At 60.6% G+C, this 18,847-nt stretch overlaps 9 protein-coding genes across 9 annotated transcripts; 5 read left to right on the top strand and 4 right to left on the bottom strand.

Moving 5' to 3' along the window:
* Positions 1–267: 267 nt before the first annotated feature.
* Positions 268–4,207, bottom strand: SPRG_06834 (hypothetical protein). The gene is made up of 17 exons (XM_012346302.1): positions 4,178–4,207; positions 4,102–4,137; positions 4,029–4,058; positions 3,952–3,978; positions 3,734–3,904; positions 3,583–3,684; positions 3,468–3,536; positions 2,412–3,412; positions 2,211–2,363; positions 2,070–2,160; positions 1,805–2,024; positions 1,391–1,757; positions 1,233–1,339; positions 871–1,189; positions 633–824; positions 459–581; positions 268–414 (listed from the first exon to the last, which is right to left on the bottom strand). The coding sequence occupies exons 1-17, from the start codon at positions 4,188–4,190 to the stop codon at positions 298–300; spliced, it is 3,138 nt and encodes a 1,045-aa protein (XP_012201692.1). The 5' UTR covers positions 4,191–4,207; the 3' UTR covers positions 268–297.
* A 508-nt stretch (positions 4,208–4,715) lies between these two features.
* SPRG_06833 (hypothetical protein) lies at positions 4,716–5,831 on the top strand (the record flags this gene model as incomplete). The annotated part of the gene is made up of 2 exons (XM_012346301.1): positions 4,716–5,624; positions 5,655–5,831. The coding sequence occupies 2 exons, from the start codon at positions 4,716–4,718 to the stop codon at positions 5,829–5,831; spliced, it is 1,086 nt and encodes a 361-aa protein (XP_012201691.1).
* A 34-nt stretch (positions 5,832–5,865) lies between these two features.
* SPRG_06832 (hypothetical protein) lies at positions 5,866–6,307 on the top strand. The gene is made up of 2 exons (XM_012346300.1): positions 5,866–5,965; positions 6,018–6,307. The coding sequence occupies exons 1-2, from the start codon at positions 5,884–5,886 to the stop codon at positions 6,221–6,223; spliced, it is 288 nt and encodes a 95-aa protein (XP_012201690.1). The 5' UTR covers positions 5,866–5,883; the 3' UTR covers positions 6,224–6,307.
* A 217-nt stretch (positions 6,308–6,524) lies between these two features.
* On the bottom strand, positions 6,525–6,843 carry SPRG_06831 (hypothetical protein; the record flags this gene model as incomplete). The annotated part of the gene is made up of 2 exons (XM_012346299.1): positions 6,525–6,582; positions 6,632–6,843. The coding sequence occupies 2 exons, from the start codon at positions 6,841–6,843 to the stop codon at positions 6,525–6,527; spliced, it is 270 nt and encodes an 89-aa protein (XP_012201689.1).
* A 153-nt stretch (positions 6,844–6,996) lies between these two features.
* Positions 6,997–9,923, top strand: SPRG_06830 (hypothetical protein). The gene is made up of 12 exons (XM_012346298.1): positions 6,997–7,343; positions 7,393–7,598; positions 7,638–7,808; positions 7,855–7,980; positions 8,027–8,077; positions 8,121–8,217; positions 8,399–8,433; positions 8,477–8,513; positions 8,561–8,942; positions 8,992–9,113; positions 9,155–9,271; positions 9,319–9,923. Exons 1-12 carry the CDS (start codon positions 7,016–7,018, stop codon positions 9,810–9,812), a joined length of 2,166 nt encoding a protein of 721 aa, XP_012201688.1. The 5' UTR covers positions 6,997–7,015; the 3' UTR covers positions 9,813–9,923.
* Positions 9,860–11,597, bottom strand: SPRG_06829 (hypothetical protein). Its single transcript, XM_012346297.1, has one exon. It carries the CDS (start codon positions 11,585–11,587, stop codon positions 9,914–9,916), a length of 1,674 nt encoding a protein of 557 aa, XP_012201687.1. The 5' UTR covers positions 11,588–11,597; the 3' UTR covers positions 9,860–9,913.
* Positions 11,598–12,301: 704 nt separating this feature from the next.
* SPRG_06828 (hypothetical protein) lies at positions 12,302–13,323 on the top strand. The gene is made up of 5 exons (XM_012346296.1): positions 12,302–12,578; positions 12,627–12,820; positions 12,861–12,950; positions 12,991–13,050; positions 13,098–13,323. Exons 1-5 carry the CDS (start codon positions 12,341–12,343, stop codon positions 13,266–13,268), a joined length of 753 nt encoding a protein of 250 aa, XP_012201686.1. The 5' UTR covers positions 12,302–12,340; the 3' UTR covers positions 13,269–13,323.
* Positions 13,324–13,433: 110 nt separating this feature from the next.
* Positions 13,434–15,579, bottom strand: SPRG_06827 (hypothetical protein). Its single transcript, XM_012346295.1, has 5 exons — positions 15,016–15,579; positions 14,105–14,970; positions 13,864–14,054; positions 13,665–13,813; positions 13,434–13,617 (listed from the first exon to the last, which is right to left on the bottom strand). The coding sequence occupies exons 1-5, from the start codon at positions 15,310–15,312 to the stop codon at positions 13,471–13,473; spliced, it is 1,650 nt and encodes a 549-aa protein (XP_012201685.1). The 5' UTR covers positions 15,313–15,579; the 3' UTR covers positions 13,434–13,470.
* A 714-nt stretch (positions 15,580–16,293) lies between these two features.
* Positions 16,294–18,045, top strand: SPRG_06826 (hypothetical protein). The gene is made up of 6 exons (XM_012346294.1): positions 16,294–17,056; positions 17,098–17,202; positions 17,247–17,375; positions 17,420–17,496; positions 17,546–17,691; positions 17,741–18,045. Exons 1-6 carry the CDS (start codon positions 16,299–16,301, stop codon positions 18,014–18,016), a joined length of 1,491 nt encoding a protein of 496 aa, XP_012201684.1. The 5' UTR covers positions 16,294–16,298; the 3' UTR covers positions 18,017–18,045.
* Positions 18,046–18,847: the final 802 nt, after the last annotated feature.

The raw sequence follows: 18,847 nt of genomic DNA, 5'->3' as shown, positions 1-18,847 counted from the left end.
CAAATCAACCGCATGCTCATTAGGATGCAGCACCTCAGGCGATGCAGTAGGCCATTTCGAGTCGGCGCGAGTCGGCGCTGGCGTTTGGGACGCTCAAGGCGTCGCCCCGGGCGTCAGCGGTTGTCGCGCCGCGACGGCCCTCGGTGAGCAACCCCGAGCTCATCCAGCGCATGGTCGCGACGCTTCAAGCGACCGACGCGCTGCGCTCCAACAAAAGCTCGCGCACGATCGCGCTGCCCGCGTCGTCGTCGTCGTAGCCACCATTTAGCATCCATCGTGTATTGGAATCGGAGCTCTTTACATGAACTTGTACTGGATCTTCTTGTGCACTTGGCAGAGAAACTCGACGTACGACACTTCGTTCTTGGTGCGGTCCTCGACGAGCGCGGCCATGAAGCGGCCGCTGCGCCAGTCCTACGTCCGTGTTTGCTTGCTTGCGTCAGTCCATAATTTTTTACCGTCTTGGTGAGGATCTCAAGGGGCTGCATGACAGGCACCTGGGCCTGCAGGTACTGCACAATCGCACGCACTTGGTCCCGCAACGGGCCCGCGTCCGGCGCGTCGTCCACGAGGTTGACCGACTAGACATTGATGCAGTTGAAAAATTGCAACAGGGATCAAGAAAATCGTACCTGCTCGGCCGTGTCGACGTGCTCCATACCAAAGAGGTCGTGCAAAACGTGCGACGAGACCTTGGCCCCGACAAAGAGGTAGAGGAACGTCGACGAGTGCAAGAGGAAGATGCCGTACTCCTCCAGCTTCTCGGCCGTCGGCGGCAACGGCGCCGGGAGGATCATCGCGCCCTTGTCGTCCAAAGTACCGCACTGGACAGCAAAATGTTATCGATGCGGCGGTGAGGATTGTACGTACGTCTTCAGGCATGTCGTGGAGAGGGTACATCTTGGGGTACACGGCCGAGACCGCGGCTTCCACGGGCAGGTTGTTGAGGTGCGAGAGCAACGTGACGCGCTCGTCCGCGCGCACATCGATAAAGCCGCGGTTGCCCATGACGTTGTTGCGCAGCCCGCGGCTCTTGAGCGACGCCAGCGTGTAGAGCGGCAAGAGCTTGAGCGACTCGGGCAAAATGAGTTGCCCCGACGAGCTGTTGGACGCGCAGTACTTGCGGTAGTTGAACAAAACGTTGACGCAGTCGTCAATGAGTCGCTCCTTGACCGCTTGGCCGTTGCCACTAGTCGCATGTGTCAAGGTACGATGGAGAGGATGCAGTGCACCTCATGATGGACCGGTCCGTGACGACCTTGGCCGACATGCGCTGCCAGATGGCGCACGTCGCATCGAGGTCCGCGTTGCGGAAGACGTTGGTGACGAGGTTGGCCACCTAGCATTATTGTGCTGTGAGAATCGGGTTTTCGCGAAAAGCGTAAACTACCGGGAGCGCGAGGTTGTGGACGCGGACGACGCGGACGCCGTCGAGGCGCGTGTAGAGCAGGGCGGCTTGGATGTACACCTCGCCGTCAAGCTTGTCGTCGTACGCAAACGAGACGCCGACGGCGTGGTGCGCATCCATGCACGCGACACTGACCTCGTCGTCGCTCGACGCGGCGTGGCTCCCAAACACCGTCTCGACGCGGAGCCCGGCCGAGACGCGGATCTTCAAGACGGCCTCGAAACCCACGTTCTTGGCCAGCTGCTGCGAGAGAAGGTTGCCGAGGTACGCGACGTGCTCCGACTTGTCCTTCTCAAACTGCGGCAAGTAGTAGGCGCGGCCGCCCGTGAGGTCGCACACGCGCGCGACGCTACGAGGCGCGTCAGTTTGGCTGGATGAAAACCATCGAGAACGCACTCTGCGAGGTCGGCGAACGGGTTGGCCGCGCTGTAGACGTCGACGGCGATGCAGTGAGTGGCGCACTTGCGCGCGAGCTCCTCGTAGTGCGGGTTGAGCTTGGCGTTGTGCGTGTACAGCTCGACTTCTTTTGTCGTGCCATAGTGGGACGCCGGCTCTTCCTTGGTGATCTTGCCGACGCCGATGCGGGGCGGGCCCGCGTGGAAGACACTCACACGGCCTGCTTCACGGTGAAAACACACACGATAGCGTCAGTAGCACGTACCACCGCAGGCGCTAAGGGTATCGACGACGCTCGTGAGCGCCGCGCCCGACACGGCCTGGTTCTTGGTCGTCGCCGAGAAGAGCGTCGTCACCTACTCATCGAGGACGTGGCTTTTTGTCCGTCCAAAGCACGCGACCGTACGAGTTCCGAGAGCTCCGTGATCTTGTCGATCGCGTTCGGCGCGTTCAGCGCCAGGCACCACGACTGGAACGGAAGCGGCGCCGCGGGGTCGTCGATGTCGGGGCACACGCACATGGAGATGGACCCTTCCTTGTCCATGCGATAGTAATGCACCTACAAGATGATGTTGACACGTGCGGTGCGCTATCGTAAGGATCGAACCGCCGTGTCAAAGGTGACGAGACCAAACTTGGCGCGAGGGTTCTGCGCGAGCTCGGGCACGACGCGCTGGATGGCTTCGAGAACGCCCTGGACGAGGCCCGACTGGAACGCAAAGAGGGAGACGTCGAGGACAAAGACCGTGATCGGGTCTTGCGGCGGCCGCACGGCGTAGCCCTGGGGCACGACGTACTCGACCGACCCGCGCGCGAGCTCGGCGCGCTCCGTGACGTCGCGCCGGCGGCCCATCTGGTCGACACTGCAGTAGTACTCGCGCGGCGTCTCGTTGTGGAGGTTGCAGATGTTGCACACAAACTTGCGCCCGGCTTGGACAAACTTTGTGAACGAGTTGACGTACGCCCGGCAGCGCGTGCAGCGGAGCGGACCCGTCGGGCCAAAGTCGACGAGTGGCGGCGTCGACTCGCCTGGCTGAAGCGGCGCGAGCGGGCAAATGACTGCGCTCAGCGGAATGCCCACCTGCCGCAGGAGCTCGGACGACTCGGGCACGTGGTTGAGCGTCGGTCGAATGAAGCGCGGGTTGCAGCAGCCCTCGTCAATGCACACAAACGACGACGTCGCCGGCGGCGGCATCGTCATCGTGTGACCCTTGGCCACGTACGTAATCTTCTCGGCGCTCACGTTCGGACGAGGGATCTGCGTCGGGTCGATACGTTGCTGCGGCGCCGGCGCCGTGCGGGGCTGCGCAGGCTGCTGGGGTGGGTACCCCGGTTGGCCCGGTTGCTGGGGTGGGTACCCCAGTTGACCTGGTTGCTGCGGTGGATACCCCGGCTGGCCTGGTTGCTGCGGTGGATACCCCGGCTGGCCTGGTTGCTGCGGTGGGTACCCCGGCTGACCCTGCGGGTAGCCAGGCTGGGGAGGTCCATGCTGCTGAGGTGGGTACCCTTGCAGAGGTTGCTGACTCGGAGGCATCTGAGGAGGGTGGTGCATTCCCGGAGGGCCTTGTGCGTACGGACCACGAGGCATTGCACCTTGCGTCGGTGGACCTATGCCCGCAGGAATGTTGATACAGATGCAATAGAGAGCACATGCTAGTCATACCCTGCGCCTGATGAAACGGAGGACCGGGAGTAAACTGCGGGGCGCCACGCGGTGGCTGCATTGCGGCGCCTATATCGCATGGTTTGGACGGATTGGCCGAGATAGAAAAGCCAACCGTTCGACGACGGCGGACCCCGCGGAGCAAAGCCCTGAGGCGCAGCATGCATGGGTGCAGCCGGAGGCCCGTTGCTAGGAAGGCCGTTCGGGGGCATGCGACCTACAAGCCGTAGCGATGATCTTCGCGAGTCTCCGAATCACAACGGTACCTGCAGACGGAGGGCCGTACGAGCCGGGCGCATTACCCGAAGGCGGACCAAACGTGTTCGGCGCAGCACTTGGCGGCTGACCAAACGGCTGGCTCGGCGGTCCACGCGGGTTGAAGCCGCCACTGCTCGGCGGACCAAAGTTGCCGCCCGGCGCCCCTTGCGAGGGTGGGCCTGTTCCTGCAGTGTTACGATATACTGCGCTTGGTTTGACTCGCTACCTTGTGCATATGGCCCACGCGGAGGCTCTAGAACATTGCAGCATGAGCCATCGCGTGCCACGTAAGAAGCCACGTACGTTGAAATGGAGCCGATTGCGACGGCGGGCCTACAGGCGCCTGAGACTCTAGGAGCGCAAGCAGCATGTCTACCTGAGAAGGGCGCGCCTCCGCGCGGGAAGTTGCCACCTACGGCGCTTGAGCCTCGGCGAGCGTGTCGGCGTCGTACCTGGATGGGCCATCACGGTCGTTCACACGCTATGAGGGCAATATATTGACGTTGGCCCCTCACGGCTTGGCTGTCGTGTTCTCATTGGTCAAAATGATAACCTCCGTAATTGCATTTTTAATTATCTTCCACAGGCTTCTTAATTTGTTAGAACCACACTGAGCACTGTTACAATATCCGGTATGCGGTATCCGAAAATCGGTGGATCTTGATCGACAGTTGAGAGCAGGGCGACACCGCCACAACGTGCTGGCTCGTCAATGGATTGTGTGCGTGAGGCTCGGGTTTGCCCCATGAACTGGCTGGGAGGATATTTTTTGGTGAATGACGTCGATGTGTCACGAGCATCGCCTAAATCTTCTCGCTGACCTCAAGCTACTGCTGAAATTCAGTGGAGCGTTGTACGTAGAGCAGGCAACTCATCGACCATGCTTGAGATCAAGACGAACACTCAGCGCGTAGCTACGGCTGGCGTCACTGGCAGCAAATAATTGAACTCGGCTGCACCCGATCGCCCTATGTGCACAAGGCATTTTCAATGAAGTCGCACCCACCAGCGTGCGTGTCCATTCCTGACGTGACTATTGAGGACCACGATGCGCTTCTCGACTTTGCCCACCACGCGCTCAGCGACCTCATTTTGAGTGCCCGCTTGGAGAGCAATAGCCGCCTGCCATGGGCGCCGCTGGCGTCGTACCCGTCCCAGACAAAAGTGTACACAGCAAACGACCCTCTGGTGCGGGACGCGTTCTTCGCGGGCGAAACCACACTCGAGATGGCGCTCGAGGACGCGATTGCGTTCTTCCGAGTCGACGAGAGAGCCGAGTACCTCGACCACGCGCGCTTGTTGGCGCGCAAGGCGTCGAACGCGTGCATATTGAGCCCGCTGAGCAGCGGCAGCTGCGACGACCCTTACCACTATGTCGGGTTGCACTGGCTCGCGCTGCCACTGTCGTCGTCGAGCCTCTTTCACCAGCGCGATATCTGCTACCTTGAAGCCCACGACGCTTTCCACCTGCATGGCGCGCGCGGCTGGGCGTGTGTCGCGTCGTCCGTGCGTCTGCCTTGGTTTCCGTGCCTCGAGATGAGTCACCAGTTGCTCCGTGCTACAATGCGCCGGTCGGGCTACGTGCTCACAGAGCTCGGTCCAACGACGACCCGCGTCGTGCACGTCGTCAACGTCGACATGGGCGGACACATACCGTCGGTGCTCGTGGCCAAGATGCTCAAGGCGCAGGCCGCGTCCGTGGCGCAGCTCGCGCACCGCATCCGGACGCGGGGTACGACGATCGTGTCGCCACCATCGACGCACTGCGCGTCGTGTCATGCCAAGTTCCACTGCCTCAAGACCAAGGTCGAGTGCCATCGGTGCGGCGACATGGTCTGCAAGCGCTGCATTCTCGTCAACGCCCAGTGCAAGAACTGCTGCTACGGCCACCCTGACCGCGTACGGGCGTCAACGTCGCCGGACAACAAGGTCGGGCACCGCCAAACGAGCTCATCGACGGTTATCGCCGAGGAAGACAACGAGGGGAGTGACGACGACCTGTCTGCGCTCCGAGTTGGCGCGGAGGCGCAACCACTGCGACGCACGGTCGTCGAAGGTCATCAATTCGACTGCCACGTCAGTGTCGTATCCGGATACTCTATCTAATTATAATGCATGTGATTCGAAAGCAGAGGTTTATCCAGCAGTAGCAGAAAGGATGGACAAGCCGCCGGCCAGCGACGACGCGCCGCTCGACATCTCGTGCGCCCAATGCTTGGACGATGCGTTCAAGTGCATCAGTACGTGGCCGCGATGGTAGGCTGACGTCGTTGGCTAATGCTGTACGTCTAGCCGTCGGCTACCAAATGACGTACTTCTACCGCCACGGTGAAGTGGACTCGTGCAATGGCCGCTGGACCGACATCCTGCGCTGCTTCCGCATCAAGACGATGAAGCCCACCGACGCCAAAGAGTACCTGAAAGGATCCAACATCGATCCGGAGCGTGAGCCCCATGTCGCGTCCGTCTGGAACCTCAAGCAGCGCCCGGGCTGGTAGTGTAGCCTCGCTGAAGCAAGTTGCGCACTGCTCCTGCACGACACTGCGACACTTAAACAACATCTAGACCGTTGCTTTACATCGCGCCCGTGTTCATACCTTCAAGCTGGCAGATCTTGGCCCTTGTGGGTCGTGCTGGAAGGTTGACGTTGCACGACGAGTGGCGGGGCCTCGATGGTGTCCGTTGAGAAAGCCGAGTAGCCCGCGTCGATAAGCAATGGCCCAATACTGCACAGTGAGCTTGTTGAGCGCGATCGGAGCCCCAGACTCACAGGATGGTGCTATGTCCATAAAGTTCAAGCTAGAGCGTCATATCGCTTGTTGTGGTCGATGATTCGTTGCGCTCAAGACTCTGCGCACTAGGCTTTTTCTACGTTTGCTAGCGACGAGAAGCACTGCTCTGGCGACAGCTTTGGGTGGCGAGACTCGGCGTGCGTGACGAGGACGGGCGGGCGGCTCGTGACGGAGAACGACTGGCGGCATACGCTGCAGATGTAAGCCTCGGCGTCCGCGGCCGACTTGGCCTTGGTCTCGGACGACACGATCGAGCCTTTCTTTCCCGCGGCCTTGCGCTCCTTGTCCTTCTTCTTGAGCTGCATCTGCAGCTTGCTCATCGACATGGTCGTCGCTTCGGGCCTTCCTTTCCGCACTGGCCTCTGCCCAGCGAGATCACGATTGGTGGGTTGCCAGAGCTGCCGGTGCTTGTATTGGCCAAATATTTGCTGCGTTGTGATTCGCTACCATTTGCGCCAATCCACAACCGCCGAGGATACCATCCCAACCGACCGGCCGATGGAGTCGGAGTCGTCGAACCAGACGCCGTCCATGGACAAGCCTCCAGCTGCAGCCGGGCGTCGGTCGTCCGAGCGCAAGGCGTCGGCAATCGCCGAGGCGCGGCAGTTGTTTGAGGCCCGACACCGAGCTGTCCAGGCGCAGACCGTCTACCTCTTTGGTCGCGATCCGTACGCCGGCGACCCCGCGCAGACCAAGCAGGGCGACGTGGCCGCCATCACAGACGACTTTCCGTCCGAGCACTCGATCCTCGAGCTCAGTGCAGGGTACGAGTGGTCGGCAGCTTTGATGCAAGACAACAGTGTCTACACGTGGGGCTGCAACACAGGTACACCGCCCTCGATTCAGGTCCGCCGCCCACAGCTTCGTGTGTGCAGGCGGGCAACTGGGTCACGGGGACACGGCGTCGATGGCCAAGCCGACGCTCGTACAAAGCTTTGTGGGCATCCGCGTCGTCCGCATCTCTTGCGGCGGCACGCACGGTGGATTCCTATCCGATATCGGCGCGCTCTACATGGTTGGGGACGGCCGCTATGGCCGCCTCGGCAACGGCTCGTTCGAGATGGCACTGACGCCCGTGCAGGTACTTCGTCTCTCGATGTCTCGGTGTGACGTGTACTAGATCACGTGCACGTACGACGCGCTCAAGGAGCGTGGCCAGGCGCTCGGCGCGTGGCCCACGTTCCTTGACGAGCGAGGCGTCAAGCGCGACGAGCCAACGACGTTTGCAGACGTGAGTTGCGGCGACCGACACACCCTCGCGCTCGTGCGCTCCGTGTCCATCGTCAAGCAGGTAGTGCGAGGAGACACATGCAGAGTGGTGCGGCAGGGGGCGCTAGGCTGTGGTGGCGTTTGGCGACGGCAGCAACGGCCGCCTCGGCGTTGGCACGGACAAGGATCACACGCTGCCGTGCTTGATCGCAGCGTACAAGACGCAGCAGGGCATCGTGTTTCCACCCATCCAAGTACACTTGAGTCTCTCGATCCGCCCTCGAAAGGTGGTCTGGATAGAAAATCCACGCCGGCCCGAGCCACAGTCTCGCCATCACACACACGGGCGAAGTAAAATGTCTGCTGCGACCCATAAATATCGACGACTGAGTAGCTCTATACGTGGGGCAACGGCGGCCACGGACGCCTTGGTCATGGATGTGAAGAAAGCGACTGGTCGCCCAAACGTGTCGAGTACTTTACCCTCACTGGTGCTCAAGCAACGGCGACAATCATTAAGCAAGCGATCTGCGGTTGGCTCTCACCGAGCCCATCCTCGTGCACAACGTGGCGATTGTAGGCGGGAGTCACACGCTAGCGCTGGATGCCCAAGGCCGCGTGTACTCGTGGGGCCGAGGCGACAATGCGCAACTCGGATTTGCTGGCTTCAAGGACGCTTGGACGCCCACGTCGTCTTGCCCAACGAGGTACGTTCTGGGCCGTCGCTGAAATGCTGTCTCCTGTGCGTAGGCGACGCCTGACGTTGTCGGCCGAGCGATCGCTGCAGGTATGCAACTGCCATCCTTACTGCAAACAAGTGACGTACTCGCACAGGGCGACTGCACTCGGCCGTGGTTGACACCCGCGACCAAGTCTACATGTGGGGCGACAATGCGTTGGGCCAGCTGGGCTTAGCACCGACCTCGGTGCCATTCCAACCAACGCCGCTGGCATTGCCTCCGTCGGACATCGGCGGCGCATCCGGCACGTCAACCGTAGCGCTTGGGGACCACTACTCGCTCTTCGTGGTGAGGCGCGACGAGACGTATCATTTCCACAAGCTCCGGATGCTGGACGATGACGCAGACGAGAACGGGCCGTGTCCAAACAACCCTGCTGGACAACCGAGGTCGTCTCGAAAGGCGGCGTTCTGGTCCCGGCGGCCGTGGCGACGACAAGCAAATGACACCGCAACGCCGGCACCGGGCCCAACGACGTACGTACAAGGCGTGTTCATCTACTGCGAACCCACGTCGGAATACTAGGAAATGGTCGTTTGCGATCCACGATCCGACCGAGTCACTCGAGCTGCCGTCGAGCATGGATCGGTTCTTGCATTTAATGGCGACGACCAAGATCGCCAAGCGTCTGCCACAAATGAACCACCGTAGGCAGCTGTCAACAGCACATTGGTTTAGATTGACGTAGAAGCGTCCATGGAGGCGGTACACCACGCCAAACTCGCTACCTTTCACCTCACAGAGGCTGCACACGAGCCCGAGGCGAGACGCATCGCAGAGCCAACAAAGCCTGTCGTTGTAAAAGGTACTCTGACTCGGCTGATACATTGATACTAGGGTGTTTCCCGTTAGGGATGGCATCGTGGCGGGCGCGACGAGCGGTGGCAACAAGAAACAAGACGGCGGCATTTGGGTCGGCAGCGCGGTTTCACTACCGCAAGCCATCCGTTGTGTCTCCGACGACCATCGTCGTGACAACGCCAGAGACACAGTCGAAGCGACCAACCAGCAACTACTTTGGCCTTGCCAAACGACTCGACGCTCCAGTTCTGCCGACCCCAGGCCCCGGCACGTACGATATCCCGGGTATCTCGGTGCCGGAACCGGTTGGGACACCGTTCGGGTCGACGGCGCCCAAGATGTTGTGCTTGACCAAGCCACCGTACGCACACGAAGTGCTCGGAAGCGTCGAGCTCCACCCCGAGTCTGCGGCACCTTTGGTGTACCCGACGTCACCGAGCGTCAAGATTGACGACGGCCATGATTTCAGCCGCGTCGTGGGGCGTCAGCTTGCCAAAGGCAAGGGCTGCACGCCGGGCCCTGGGGCCTACCACCTGCCAACCTAGAGTGTCATTAGCATTGAGCAAGACTGCACTAGGAAAACTATACGGTAGCAAAAACCCACAGACGAGAATAACATTAGTTAGAGAACCAATAAATAAGAGAGTCAGCAGTGGCCGTTCGCGAGGCGGAAGCAAGCGGCGTCTGGCGTCAGCGTCAACGACGTCACCACGATTGCAAACGTAAGCCCGAGAAGCAGCGTTCCCACGAGCGCACGCGCAGCGCAGAGCGATTTGCCACCTTCGTTCTTGAGGTACTGCAATTCGATCTTCTGCGGCGGCAAGAGGACGAGCCAGAGAAGCGCGAGGAGCTGCGCCGCAAACGAAATGAGCATCGACGCGGTGACGTGCCACCGATCGGCGTCGCAGTCGTCGAGCCACATGGACTCGGAGACGCCGAGCGTCTTGTCGACGGTCGAGAAGAGGAGGGTGCCGAGGGGCGTCGACCAATGGTGTGCGTTCGTGACGAGACTCGCGACCGTGCCTTCGTTGCCGCGCTCGGCAATCTCGATTGCGCAGAAGAAGGCGACGATGAAGCGAATGGCGATGCAGAGACTGTCGGCGAAGGGCACCCAGAGGATGACGTACGGTCCGCGGCGCACGTCCCATATCGTGACCAGCACCAGCGCCACGTCCAGGCCGACCGCGAGAATACTCGAGCCCGCGACGAGCCAGCGCCAATTCCAGAGCAGGCCGGCGCGGGCGATGCCGAGAAAGCTGAGCGCAATCACAAGGAGACTCAGCGTGTCCATGATGGAGGCGTCGAGGGCCGTGACGTTGCCCCACTGCTCGGCCAGCGGGAGGAGCGCGTTCGAGTGAAACGACGCAAACAAGTTGTGCAGCACGCGAAAGGCCACGACCTGCCAGAGCACTCTTGACTGCATGAGCTGGTAGAGTTGATGGAGCCACGACGAGACACGGACGGCCTCCATGCGCGGCTCGACAACGTCCCGCGCCGTGCCCACGAGCGCGATACATGATGGCACGAGGAGGAGCCCGTACCCGACGTTGGGGGCGACGTCAAAGTCAAAGGAGCCGCCGAGCCCGCGCGAGTTGGTGAAAATGCACACGTAGACGTGCCCAACGACCGCGGCGAGGGTCCGGATCGCGTACATGACGGCGGCGACGTAGCCACGACGAGCGAGCGGCTCGCGCTGGGCGTAGTGGACCGTCACGGCGTCCGCCGCCGCCGAGACCATGGCGTAGCCAAGACCGATGAAGACAGACGCGATCACAAATTGGTGGCCGTGGGCCCGTGTCTCCATGTTGTACGTTGCGTCGCGCTCGGAGGCGCTCAGAGAATCGAGGCGCGTGTAGTTGCACGCGGTTTCGGTGCGCGGGCGGATGCGGCAGAACGGGTCATGGAAGTTGGCGAGCGTCAGGAACGCGAGGGAGACGCATGTCGTCATCCAGCCGAGGAACATCCATGGCTTGCGCCGGTAACCCCGGATGGGCACGCAGTCGCTGAGCACGCTGAAGAAGATCTTGAGGAGCCAACCGAACGAGATGAGGATCGAGTACGCCAAGACCTCGTAGCCAGTGAGGCCGAGGTAGAGGTTGAAGAGCGGGTAGACGAGGCTCGGGATGATGCCATATAGAAGCCCGAGCGCCACGTATTGCAGGATAAGCCCGCGGCCTTCGCGGCTCTGCAGCGCGATGGCGCCGCCAGGTATCAGCGCGCTGCTGTCGTCCATGTGAATGTACTCTATCGCGGGCGGCTCCTTCGCCTCCATGACGGCGGTCGCCGTCTGCATGATGTCGTACAGCGAGGAGGCCCGCATGGCAACTCGCCCAGTGGCCACCAGCGTGGCACACAAGATCGGCCCGTCATCGTACACAGTGCATTGTACGTCGTACGTCTTAGCATTTGTATGTCACGTACGTACGTTGTACGCGATGTGGAATGGACGAGGTACGGAGCCGTCATCCTCGACAGGGCGGCTGGCTCTCGGTAGGGGCGATTGCCGCCAACCTTCTCGCTGCTTCAATGCGGGAGGAGGCTGCATTGAAGCAGATCGAGAGAACGCATCCAAAGGCCCAAGAAAGCGTAGAAAAGACGCGCACCACCGAGTGACGTAATGTATGTATCGACACCTGCTGACGTGTTTAGCACTTGGAGAGATCAGCAGAGTTGATCGCTTGCCGTCTCTGCGCTCCGTACGTCGAGGTTCTCGGTCCCATGTGATGCAAGCTGCTTGGACGTGCAGTACGTAAATTGAGTAGTACGTCATGACGTCGGGGTTAGCGGAAGTGGGCGACGGCAACGAGAGCGATCGATTGCAGAGTTTTGGGTGAAAGGGCATGGCAACTACACCAGAGGCATGAGAGAATTGCATCCCAGCCACGATAAGCAGCACTCAAGGTTTGACGCAAAAGTGCTGCAGAAGCAATTGCAGGACCCTCGGACGGCAACGGAGCTCATGTGTTCTGCGCAAGAAGCAATCCGAACGCTGGCACGGTGTCTTCAAGGTAATATTGTCAATATGAAGACGGGCCATTGTATCCGGACGGAACCGGATACGTGGCCATTTCCAATGCTGCGCCGTGTGCTGCTGCCTGTCCGCCGCTCGCTGATGGCCAAGTCGATGCACACCAAGACGCACGTCGTCGCCGTCGACAAAGCGAGCGACACGATTACGTTCACGCCCAAGGCCAAGCACTCGGCGTCGCTCGTCTTCATGCACGGGCTCGGCGACACGGCTTTCGGCTGGGCCGACACGATCCAATTCATGTCGGCGGCGCTGCCGCACGTCAAGTGCATCCTGCCCACGGGTACGTGGCGCCACCATTCGCCAACTTGCATGCACATCGCTAGTATAGCGCCGACGCAGCCCGTGACGCTCAATCACGGCATGGCGTGCCCGTCGTGGTACGATATCCAGTCGCTCACGAACCGCAAGGGCGACCCGTGCACGGGCATCGAGGCCTCGCGCGACCGTATCCTAGGTCTCATCGAGAACGAAATTGCCTCGGGCATTGACGCGTCGCGTATCGTCATTGGCGGCTTCAGCCAGGTGCGCGCCACGACCTAGTTTGACACTATAGTGCGTGTAGGGCGGGGCCATGTCGCTCTTTACGGGTTACCAAATGCCTCATGCGCTCGCAGGCGTCCTTGTTCTCTCTGGCTACGTTCCCAAGTCGGACGTAAGCGTCATCAGGTCGATTGGCTTCTCACGCCGCGTAGACCTTTGCGGTGCCCGACGCCCTCAAGGACGTGCCGCTCCTCATGTGCCACGGCGATAGCGTACAACCCTGTGTGCAAGGAAGATATGTACAAGGTTGTCCATTTAGGATATGGTTGTGCAGCTGAGCTGGGCGGAGCTCTCAGTCGAGAAGGTCCAGAGCCAAGGCGTCAAGAACGTCGAGTTCGTCGTGTACGAGGACTTGGACCATGGCGCGTCTATGGACGAGATCAAGAAGGTCCAGGCGTGGCTCACCAAGGTGCTTCCGGCCGACGTCTAGACGCGTGTCGACGTCCTAGGACATGCTCGTAATCAACACGAACCTTTGCCGCCCACGATTGTCACCCACGACCGAGACCGAGAGCCAAACCCAATTCATCAACAACAACGACTGAGAGCCAACGGTTCGATTCAAACCAGACGTTGAATTCGGTACCATATACGATGAGCGTATTGCTGGACTGTGGTTGGAATTGTAGTAATTACATCATGTACGTGGGCTGGTTGCCGCTGCCCTCGAGCGGCACAAGCATCACGTAGCTCTCGACGCTCTGCTGTGTAAGGAGGCTCCCATGCTGGTTGCTACTGCCAGCCGTCGTCCACCCGTTGCCATCGCTCGGCGTGTGCACCTAAGAACGGACGTTGAATACGATTGTGGTCGCGTCGATGCTCCTACGGAACTCAGGCCTTCGTCGCCCCCGTCGTTTGGGTTGATGCGGTGTTGGCCGATGGGTACAGTCGGGTGGCTCATGCGCACGACGACCGACGGCCGCCGGCGCATCGGGCTCACGGTCGCGTTCGAATTGTTGTTGGACGCACTGCTGGCTACGATCGCGGTGCCGTCGGTGACGGCGCAACCAACCAAGAGGGCGTACCGCTAAACGCACTCAGATCTTCTTCTGGGTACCGGTCCTCCTTGCCACTCGTGGGCTGCAGAAGCGTGTCGGCGCACCGGTCGTAGCTTTGCCGAACGACATGGAATGGCTCGACGCGCGGTTGCTGGAACGTTCCGAACGGCAGCGACTGGTTCGACGACGCCGCGCTGCTGCTGTGACGCCGCGCATGCCTACAGCACATAGATAAGACCGATGGGACGGAACACGAATGACGGCGTACGCGTACTGGGGCGGGTCGCTCGGGCGGCGGTGCGTCGGCGGCCGCTGGCCATCCTGGGGACCGTAGTGCTCGTACATGCGGAAGCGCTCTTCGCTCGCGAGCGAGATCGTGTCGCCATTCGCACGTGTGCGCGGCGTCCGTGCCATCTGGAGCACCTCGGGGCCCAGGTGGCGCGGCGGCGCTCGGACACCCGTGTCCGGTCCGTACGACGGCGGCTGTTGGCGGGGCACGTATTGACTGATGCTGCAACTAATGTCCGTGATCATCGTGCCGCGGTCGTCTTCGTTGGACTCGTCGTCGAGCGGCTCCGAGTAGAGCTCGGATGTGGGGACGAGGCGCATGTCGGCCTGGCCGCGCGTCGTTGCCGAGCACAGCGTGCAGATACGCACACGGCGAAGGCCGACGTTGGGCAAGTCGAGTTCCCAGACAGAGTGGCAGCGCTTGCAGATGGCCTCGCCGCACTTGCGGCACGTAAACTTTTTCTGGAAAAAGTAAAAGCGCTTGTAGCAGAGAATGCACTCCATCTTCTCGCGAAGCGACGGGAGCTCAAGGTCGCCGAGGAGCGGCTCGGACTCCAGGCGCTGCTCTTGGAGGACGCGGTTGAGGTTCGAGAGCGCAGCGATCTTCCGGCGCGCCATGACGTCGGACATCCACTGCGGTGCCGACCCTTTGCAGTCGATCTCGAGAAAGTAGTGACACTCGAGCTCGCCGGGCTTGTTCGTCTCAAGGAAGACAAATCCAGAGTAGTAGAAGCTGCCGCGGATGATCTTGAGCGCCTCTAGGGGCGGACAGGCAGGGATCTTGACCGAATGCATGGCGTGCGCCCAGCCGCGGCGGCCGTCGGGCGACGTAAACTCTTCATTGCACTAGACATTGACAGTGAGCAACATACGCACCGAGAAGGAGCGCACCTCGAGGTAGACAAAGTCGCGGTTGTACGAGAAGGGCACAGGCGATGCGACGCACGCCCACGTGATGCCAATCGAGTCTCGCGGGCGCGCGCCCGTGGGCTGCGTGAGGTTGTAGAGAGCCATCGTGTCGAGGATGTCGCGTGATCGCATGATGCTCTGACCGCGGTCGACCTTGAACTGAAGAGCGACCTCTTCGATCGTCGCGTTGACTTGTGTGACGCCCCGATGCAACGACGACGCGGTCGCACTTGTCGGCGACCGAGGGCGACTGTTTCGGAGGCGTCCGGACGTCGTCATGTCGCCATGGCTAAACAGGTCGTCGCGAAGAGGCACGCCAATGTCTTGCTCATGCGAACCCCGTTGCGGATGTTGATGGTCGACCACTCCGAATGAGGCGAGTACGACGTCTCGATGAGGCGGAGGCAGGCCATGCGCGCGACGAGGACAAGGTACGCCTCCTCTTCGCGGTCCATCTCGCCGCAGTGGAAGTAGTCCCGCGGCAGCGGCATGTGGTGCTCGGGCTTCATGCGATCAGGAAGTCGAAGGACCCAGTTTCAAAGTAATGTTGTTTGTCACGCATGGACACCCAGCGGTTTGTGCCAAGTGCCCGTTTTTTCGACTACCCCCCCGACGCGATTTCGAGGCCCGCCGATCCCCAGGCATACAAACATCAAGGTAAAGGCGGCAAAGGTAATAGGTCGGCCCCCCCTCCGTCGCCGAATTGATAGTCCCATCCAAGCCCCATACAAACAAGAGGTGGACTAGTTGCCCAAGTTCTTGTCTAGAAAGCTGCCGCATCGGATGCTCTCTGCCGAGCCGCCGATGGCGTGGTGAGCACAAAGCTACGTGGGTGAATCAACAGTGTACAAATCCTTTCTGCAACGGCTCGTTAGCTGGGCGTGGGCCTAAGCTCCGAGTATCCAAGACCGAGAAAGACACGCGAGAAGCCAGTAGAGCTATCAGGCGCGAAAAATTGAGCGTCGGTCCGTGCGCTGCCATCCCCAAGTGTCCAGCAGCCCTGTCCAGCGTTGGCGCCATCGCCTTCCTTGACGACAAGTCGACGGGTAATGTAGCACAGCAGGTTCGGCGCTCGAATCGAACTCGGCGAACGTGGCAGTAAGCTCGTTCGAGGGCATAGAAGTCACGCAGCGAACGACACTGAAACCTGCCACCACGCGTCGACTGTGATGGTGAAAGCTCAAGGAGCATTCTTGCACGTGGCACATGCCACTTTGAGACCTTCCGTCGATATCCGGATGGCATGAACGGATGAAAATCTTGAAATGGAATCGCCCACGAAGCGGGTGCGGACGTCGCTGACGCTGGCGGATGCGGCTGACGTGGCATCGCCGCCCGAAAGCAAGACGACGCTGAGCCTCGCGCCGCCACTAGACACAGCGGCGGCCATCGACGATGCCGACTTCGACGACAGTGATACGTGGGACGTCCCGACGCGGCTCTGCAACTGGCTGGCTGCCAATGGCGCGGACCTCGAGAAGCTGCGCATTGAGACGTATGCACCAGAGGTGCGCGGTGTGCACGCCAAGCGTCCGTTCTCGGCCGGCGACCGCGTCATGCTCATTCCTCTCAAGTGCCTCATCACGGTCGAGATGGGCAAAGCGACCGACATCGGGCTCAAGATCCAGCACCTCGAGTTTGGCGCGCCCAAGCACATCTTCTTGATGATGTACCTCTTAACAGACATGGAGCTTGGGAACGACTCGTTCTTTAAGCCGTACTACGACTCGCTGCCGCCAACGCTGCACAATCTGCCCGTCTTTTGGACCGACGACGAGCTGCGCTGGCTGCAAGGGTCACACATCGTGCACCAGATCCGTGAGCGCAAGGCCACAATCGCACGTGACTACGAGGCCATTTGCGCCGTGGACCCGACCTTTCGCCGCTTCTCTCTCGAGCGCTTCATGTGGGCACGCATGATCGTGTGCAGCCGCAACTTTGGCATTAGCATCCACGGCTTCAAAACCGCAGCGCTCGTACCGTACGCCGACATGCTCAACCACTACCGGCCCCGCGAAACGAGGTAGAACATGTTTTCTCATGTTTTCTTCTCATCGGATGCAGCTGGACCTTTGACGACGATGCCAACGGGTTTACGATCACGGCCCTGCATGGCATTGCCGCTGGCAACCAAGTCTACGACTCGTACGGCAAAAAGTGCAACCACCGGTGCGTTCAACGCTGACGCCGAGCCCACTCATGCTAGCGACTAGGTTCCTTCTCAACTATGGGTTCGCCGTGCCCGACAACACGGAAGAGGACGGTCGCAATCCCAACGAGGTGCTCTTCCCGCTACAGCTCTTCGAGAACGAGCCTTCGTCGCTCTTTGGCAAGAAGCAACGGTGCACTGCGACGTCTGCGCCGCAAACGCTCAAGGCATGTGTAGATACCTCCACGACAGCGGTGTCTACTCGATGGACACGCGCTTCAGCACGTACCACGGCGACGCCAACACGCGCGAAGGTTTGATCGCGTGCTCCTCGTGCAGTAGGATGTATGCCCCAGTGCGTAGGACTGAGTTTTCTGCGACTCATTGTCGCGACCGAGTTGGAATTCGACGCGTTCTCGGTGCAGACGCCGGCGCACGCGATCCCGCCGATTTCGCTTGAGAACGAGGTTCGCGTGCTCAAGCACATTGCGGCCCTCGCCACTGTTCAGGTACACTGCATCTCGCGATCGAGGCAGCGACAATACACACGTGTCTTAGCTGTTCCAATATGCCACGACGCTCGAACAGGATATGGTTGCCGTCGCGCAATGCCCCGTCTTCTCCAACCGAGCGCAGGCGCTGCATTTCATCATGGGCGAGAAGCGCGTGTGTTTGTACTACCAAAGCATGGCCTACGACGTCGCGCCGCTCTGGACGCAGCCGCACAACGTCATCCGAGCGCGCGTCGCCGCCGAGTTCGAGCCCGAGGACGACCCCAGAAGCCGATACGTCGACGACGTCACGGCGTTTCTGCTCGGCGATTCATTCGAGTAGCAATGTTGTTTCAACTTGAATAGGGAATGAATCGACGTGGCTCCATGTCAAGAGCCTCGTCGATTTAGATGGTGCGTTTTTCTCGTGAGCCGGCGGGGTGCTTCGGACTCGCCCCACGCATTGTTGTCGCCACGTTGGGTACTGGCATGCTACGGAGCCTCGTATAAGGTCCAGGAGTCGGGGTCAATGAGCTGCCAAGGTTTGTAACGCCATGATGCAGCGCGTGTCTGGATGCATCCATTCTCCGGTCCTTGCGCATCAGATAACGTCGCCACGACACCGACGGCGGAAAAGGATCGGCGATCAGACGCAGCACCACCGTCGCCAGGAACGGTGCGGATCGTGACCCGCAAACGCTGATCAGTGACCGACGATGGCTGCATCCTCAAGCATTCATAACACTTGCCGTAGGGACTGTGGGCGTCATTTCGTCGCGTCATGCCTGGCTGGATGCGTTATAATTCACTGTGATACATAGCTAAGGATAAATGTGAGCCATCGACGACCCGGCGTCATAGGCAAGGGACTTGTGCTTCTGGTCATGCGATGCACGATCGCCGTCTGTCACTTTGCGTGGCGATCCTCTGTTGCATCGACGAGCTTGGGTGTGTCTTCGTGCGCGACACGATGAGGAGACACCAGCAGCCGCCATCTGCTACAACATCTGGCAGGCGATTCGGAACCAGACCCGATTACGGTATGACCCGAAGACCGCAGCGGCAACTTCAACAACACCACGGCTTTGGCAACACCGACTTGCATGCGACGTCAATGACCAGCGTCTTCTCGGTCGATCGATCCCTTCTGCACCATCGATGAAGCGAGTCCATT

Source organism: Saprolegnia parasitica, assembly GCF_000151545.1.
Source record: "Saprolegnia parasitica CBS 223.65 unplaced genomic scaffold supercont2.28, whole genome shotgun sequence".
Taxonomy (NCBI): Eukaryota; Oomycota; class Saprolegniomycetes; order Saprolegniales; family Saprolegniaceae; genus Saprolegnia; species Saprolegnia parasitica.
This window is presented reverse-complemented; position numbering and strand designations above follow the sequence as displayed.

What these genes read in the sequence shown, in the direction of transcription:
- SPRG_06834 (XM_012346302.1), bottom strand. An exon ending in TCACGGAGCTCTCGGAACTC is followed by an intron (nt 2,161 to 2,210) that starts GTACGGTCGCGT and finishes CTCGATGAGTAG; the next exon opens with GTGACGACGCTCTTCTCGGC. An exon ending in TCCACGACATGCCTGAAGAC is followed by an intron (nt 825 to 870) that starts GTACGTACAATC and finishes TTTGCTGTCCAG; the next exon opens with TGCGGTACTTTGGACGACAA.
- SPRG_06832 (XM_012346300.1), top strand. Translation starts at nt 5,884, where the DNA reads ATGGACAAGCCGCCGGCCAGCGACGACGCGCCGCTCGACATCTCGTGC. An exon ending in CGATGCGTTCAAGTGCATCA is followed by an intron (nt 5,966 to 6,017) that starts GTACGTGGCCGC and finishes CTGTACGTCTAG; the next exon opens with CCGTCGGCTACCAAATGACG.
- SPRG_06830 (XM_012346298.1), top strand. Translation starts at nt 7,016, where the DNA reads ATGGAGTCGGAGTCGTCGAACCAGACGCCGTCCATGGACAAGCCTCCA. An exon ending in CCGTGTCCATCGTCAAGCAG is followed by an intron (nt 7,809 to 7,854) that starts GTAGTGCGAGGA and finishes AGGGGGCGCTAG; the next exon opens with GCTGTGGTGGCGTTTGGCGA. An exon ending in ACGTCGTCTTGCCCAACGAG is followed by an intron (nt 8,434 to 8,476) that starts GTACGTTCTGGG and finishes TCCTGTGCGTAG; the next exon opens with GCGACGCCTGACGTTGTCGG.
- SPRG_06829 (XM_012346297.1), bottom strand. Translation starts at nt 11,587, where the DNA reads ATGCGGGCCTCCTCGCTGTACGACATCATGCAGACGGCGACCGCCGTC.
- SPRG_06828 (XM_012346296.1), top strand. Translation starts at nt 12,341, where the DNA reads ATGCTGCGCCGTGTGCTGCTGCCTGTCCGCCGCTCGCTGATGGCCAAG. An exon ending in CAAGTGCATCCTGCCCACGG is followed by an intron (nt 12,579 to 12,626) that starts GTACGTGGCGCC and finishes TCGCTAGTATAG; the next exon opens with CGCCGACGCAGCCCGTGACG. An exon ending in GCTACGTTCCCAAGTCGGAC is followed by an intron (nt 12,951 to 12,990) that starts GTAAGCGTCATC and finishes CACGCCGCGTAG; the next exon opens with ACCTTTGCGGTGCCCGACGC.
- SPRG_06827 (XM_012346295.1), bottom strand. Translation starts at nt 15,312, where the DNA reads ATGACGACGTCCGGACGCCTCCGAAACAGTCGCCCTCGGTCGCCGACA. An exon ending in AGCGACCCGCCCCAGTACGC is followed by an intron (nt 14,055 to 14,104) that starts GTACGCCGTCAT and finishes TATGTGCTGTAG; the next exon opens with GCATGCGCGGCGTCACAGCA. An exon ending in AGATCTGAGTGCGTTTAGCG is followed by an intron (nt 13,814 to 13,863) that starts GTACGCCCTCTT and finishes CCGCGATCGTAG; the next exon opens with CCAGCAGTGCGTCCAACAAC.
- SPRG_06826 (XM_012346294.1), top strand. Translation starts at nt 16,299, where the DNA reads ATGGAATCGCCCACGAAGCGGGTGCGGACGTCGCTGACGCTGGCGGAT. An exon ending in GGCAAAAAGTGCAACCACCG is followed by an intron (nt 17,203 to 17,246) that starts GTGCGTTCAACG and finishes GCTAGCGACTAG; the next exon opens with GTTCCTTCTCAACTATGGGT. An exon ending in CGACGCCAACACGCGCGAAG is followed by an intron (nt 17,497 to 17,545) that starts GTTTGATCGCGT and finishes CCCAGTGCGTAG; the next exon opens with GACTGAGTTTTCTGCGACTC.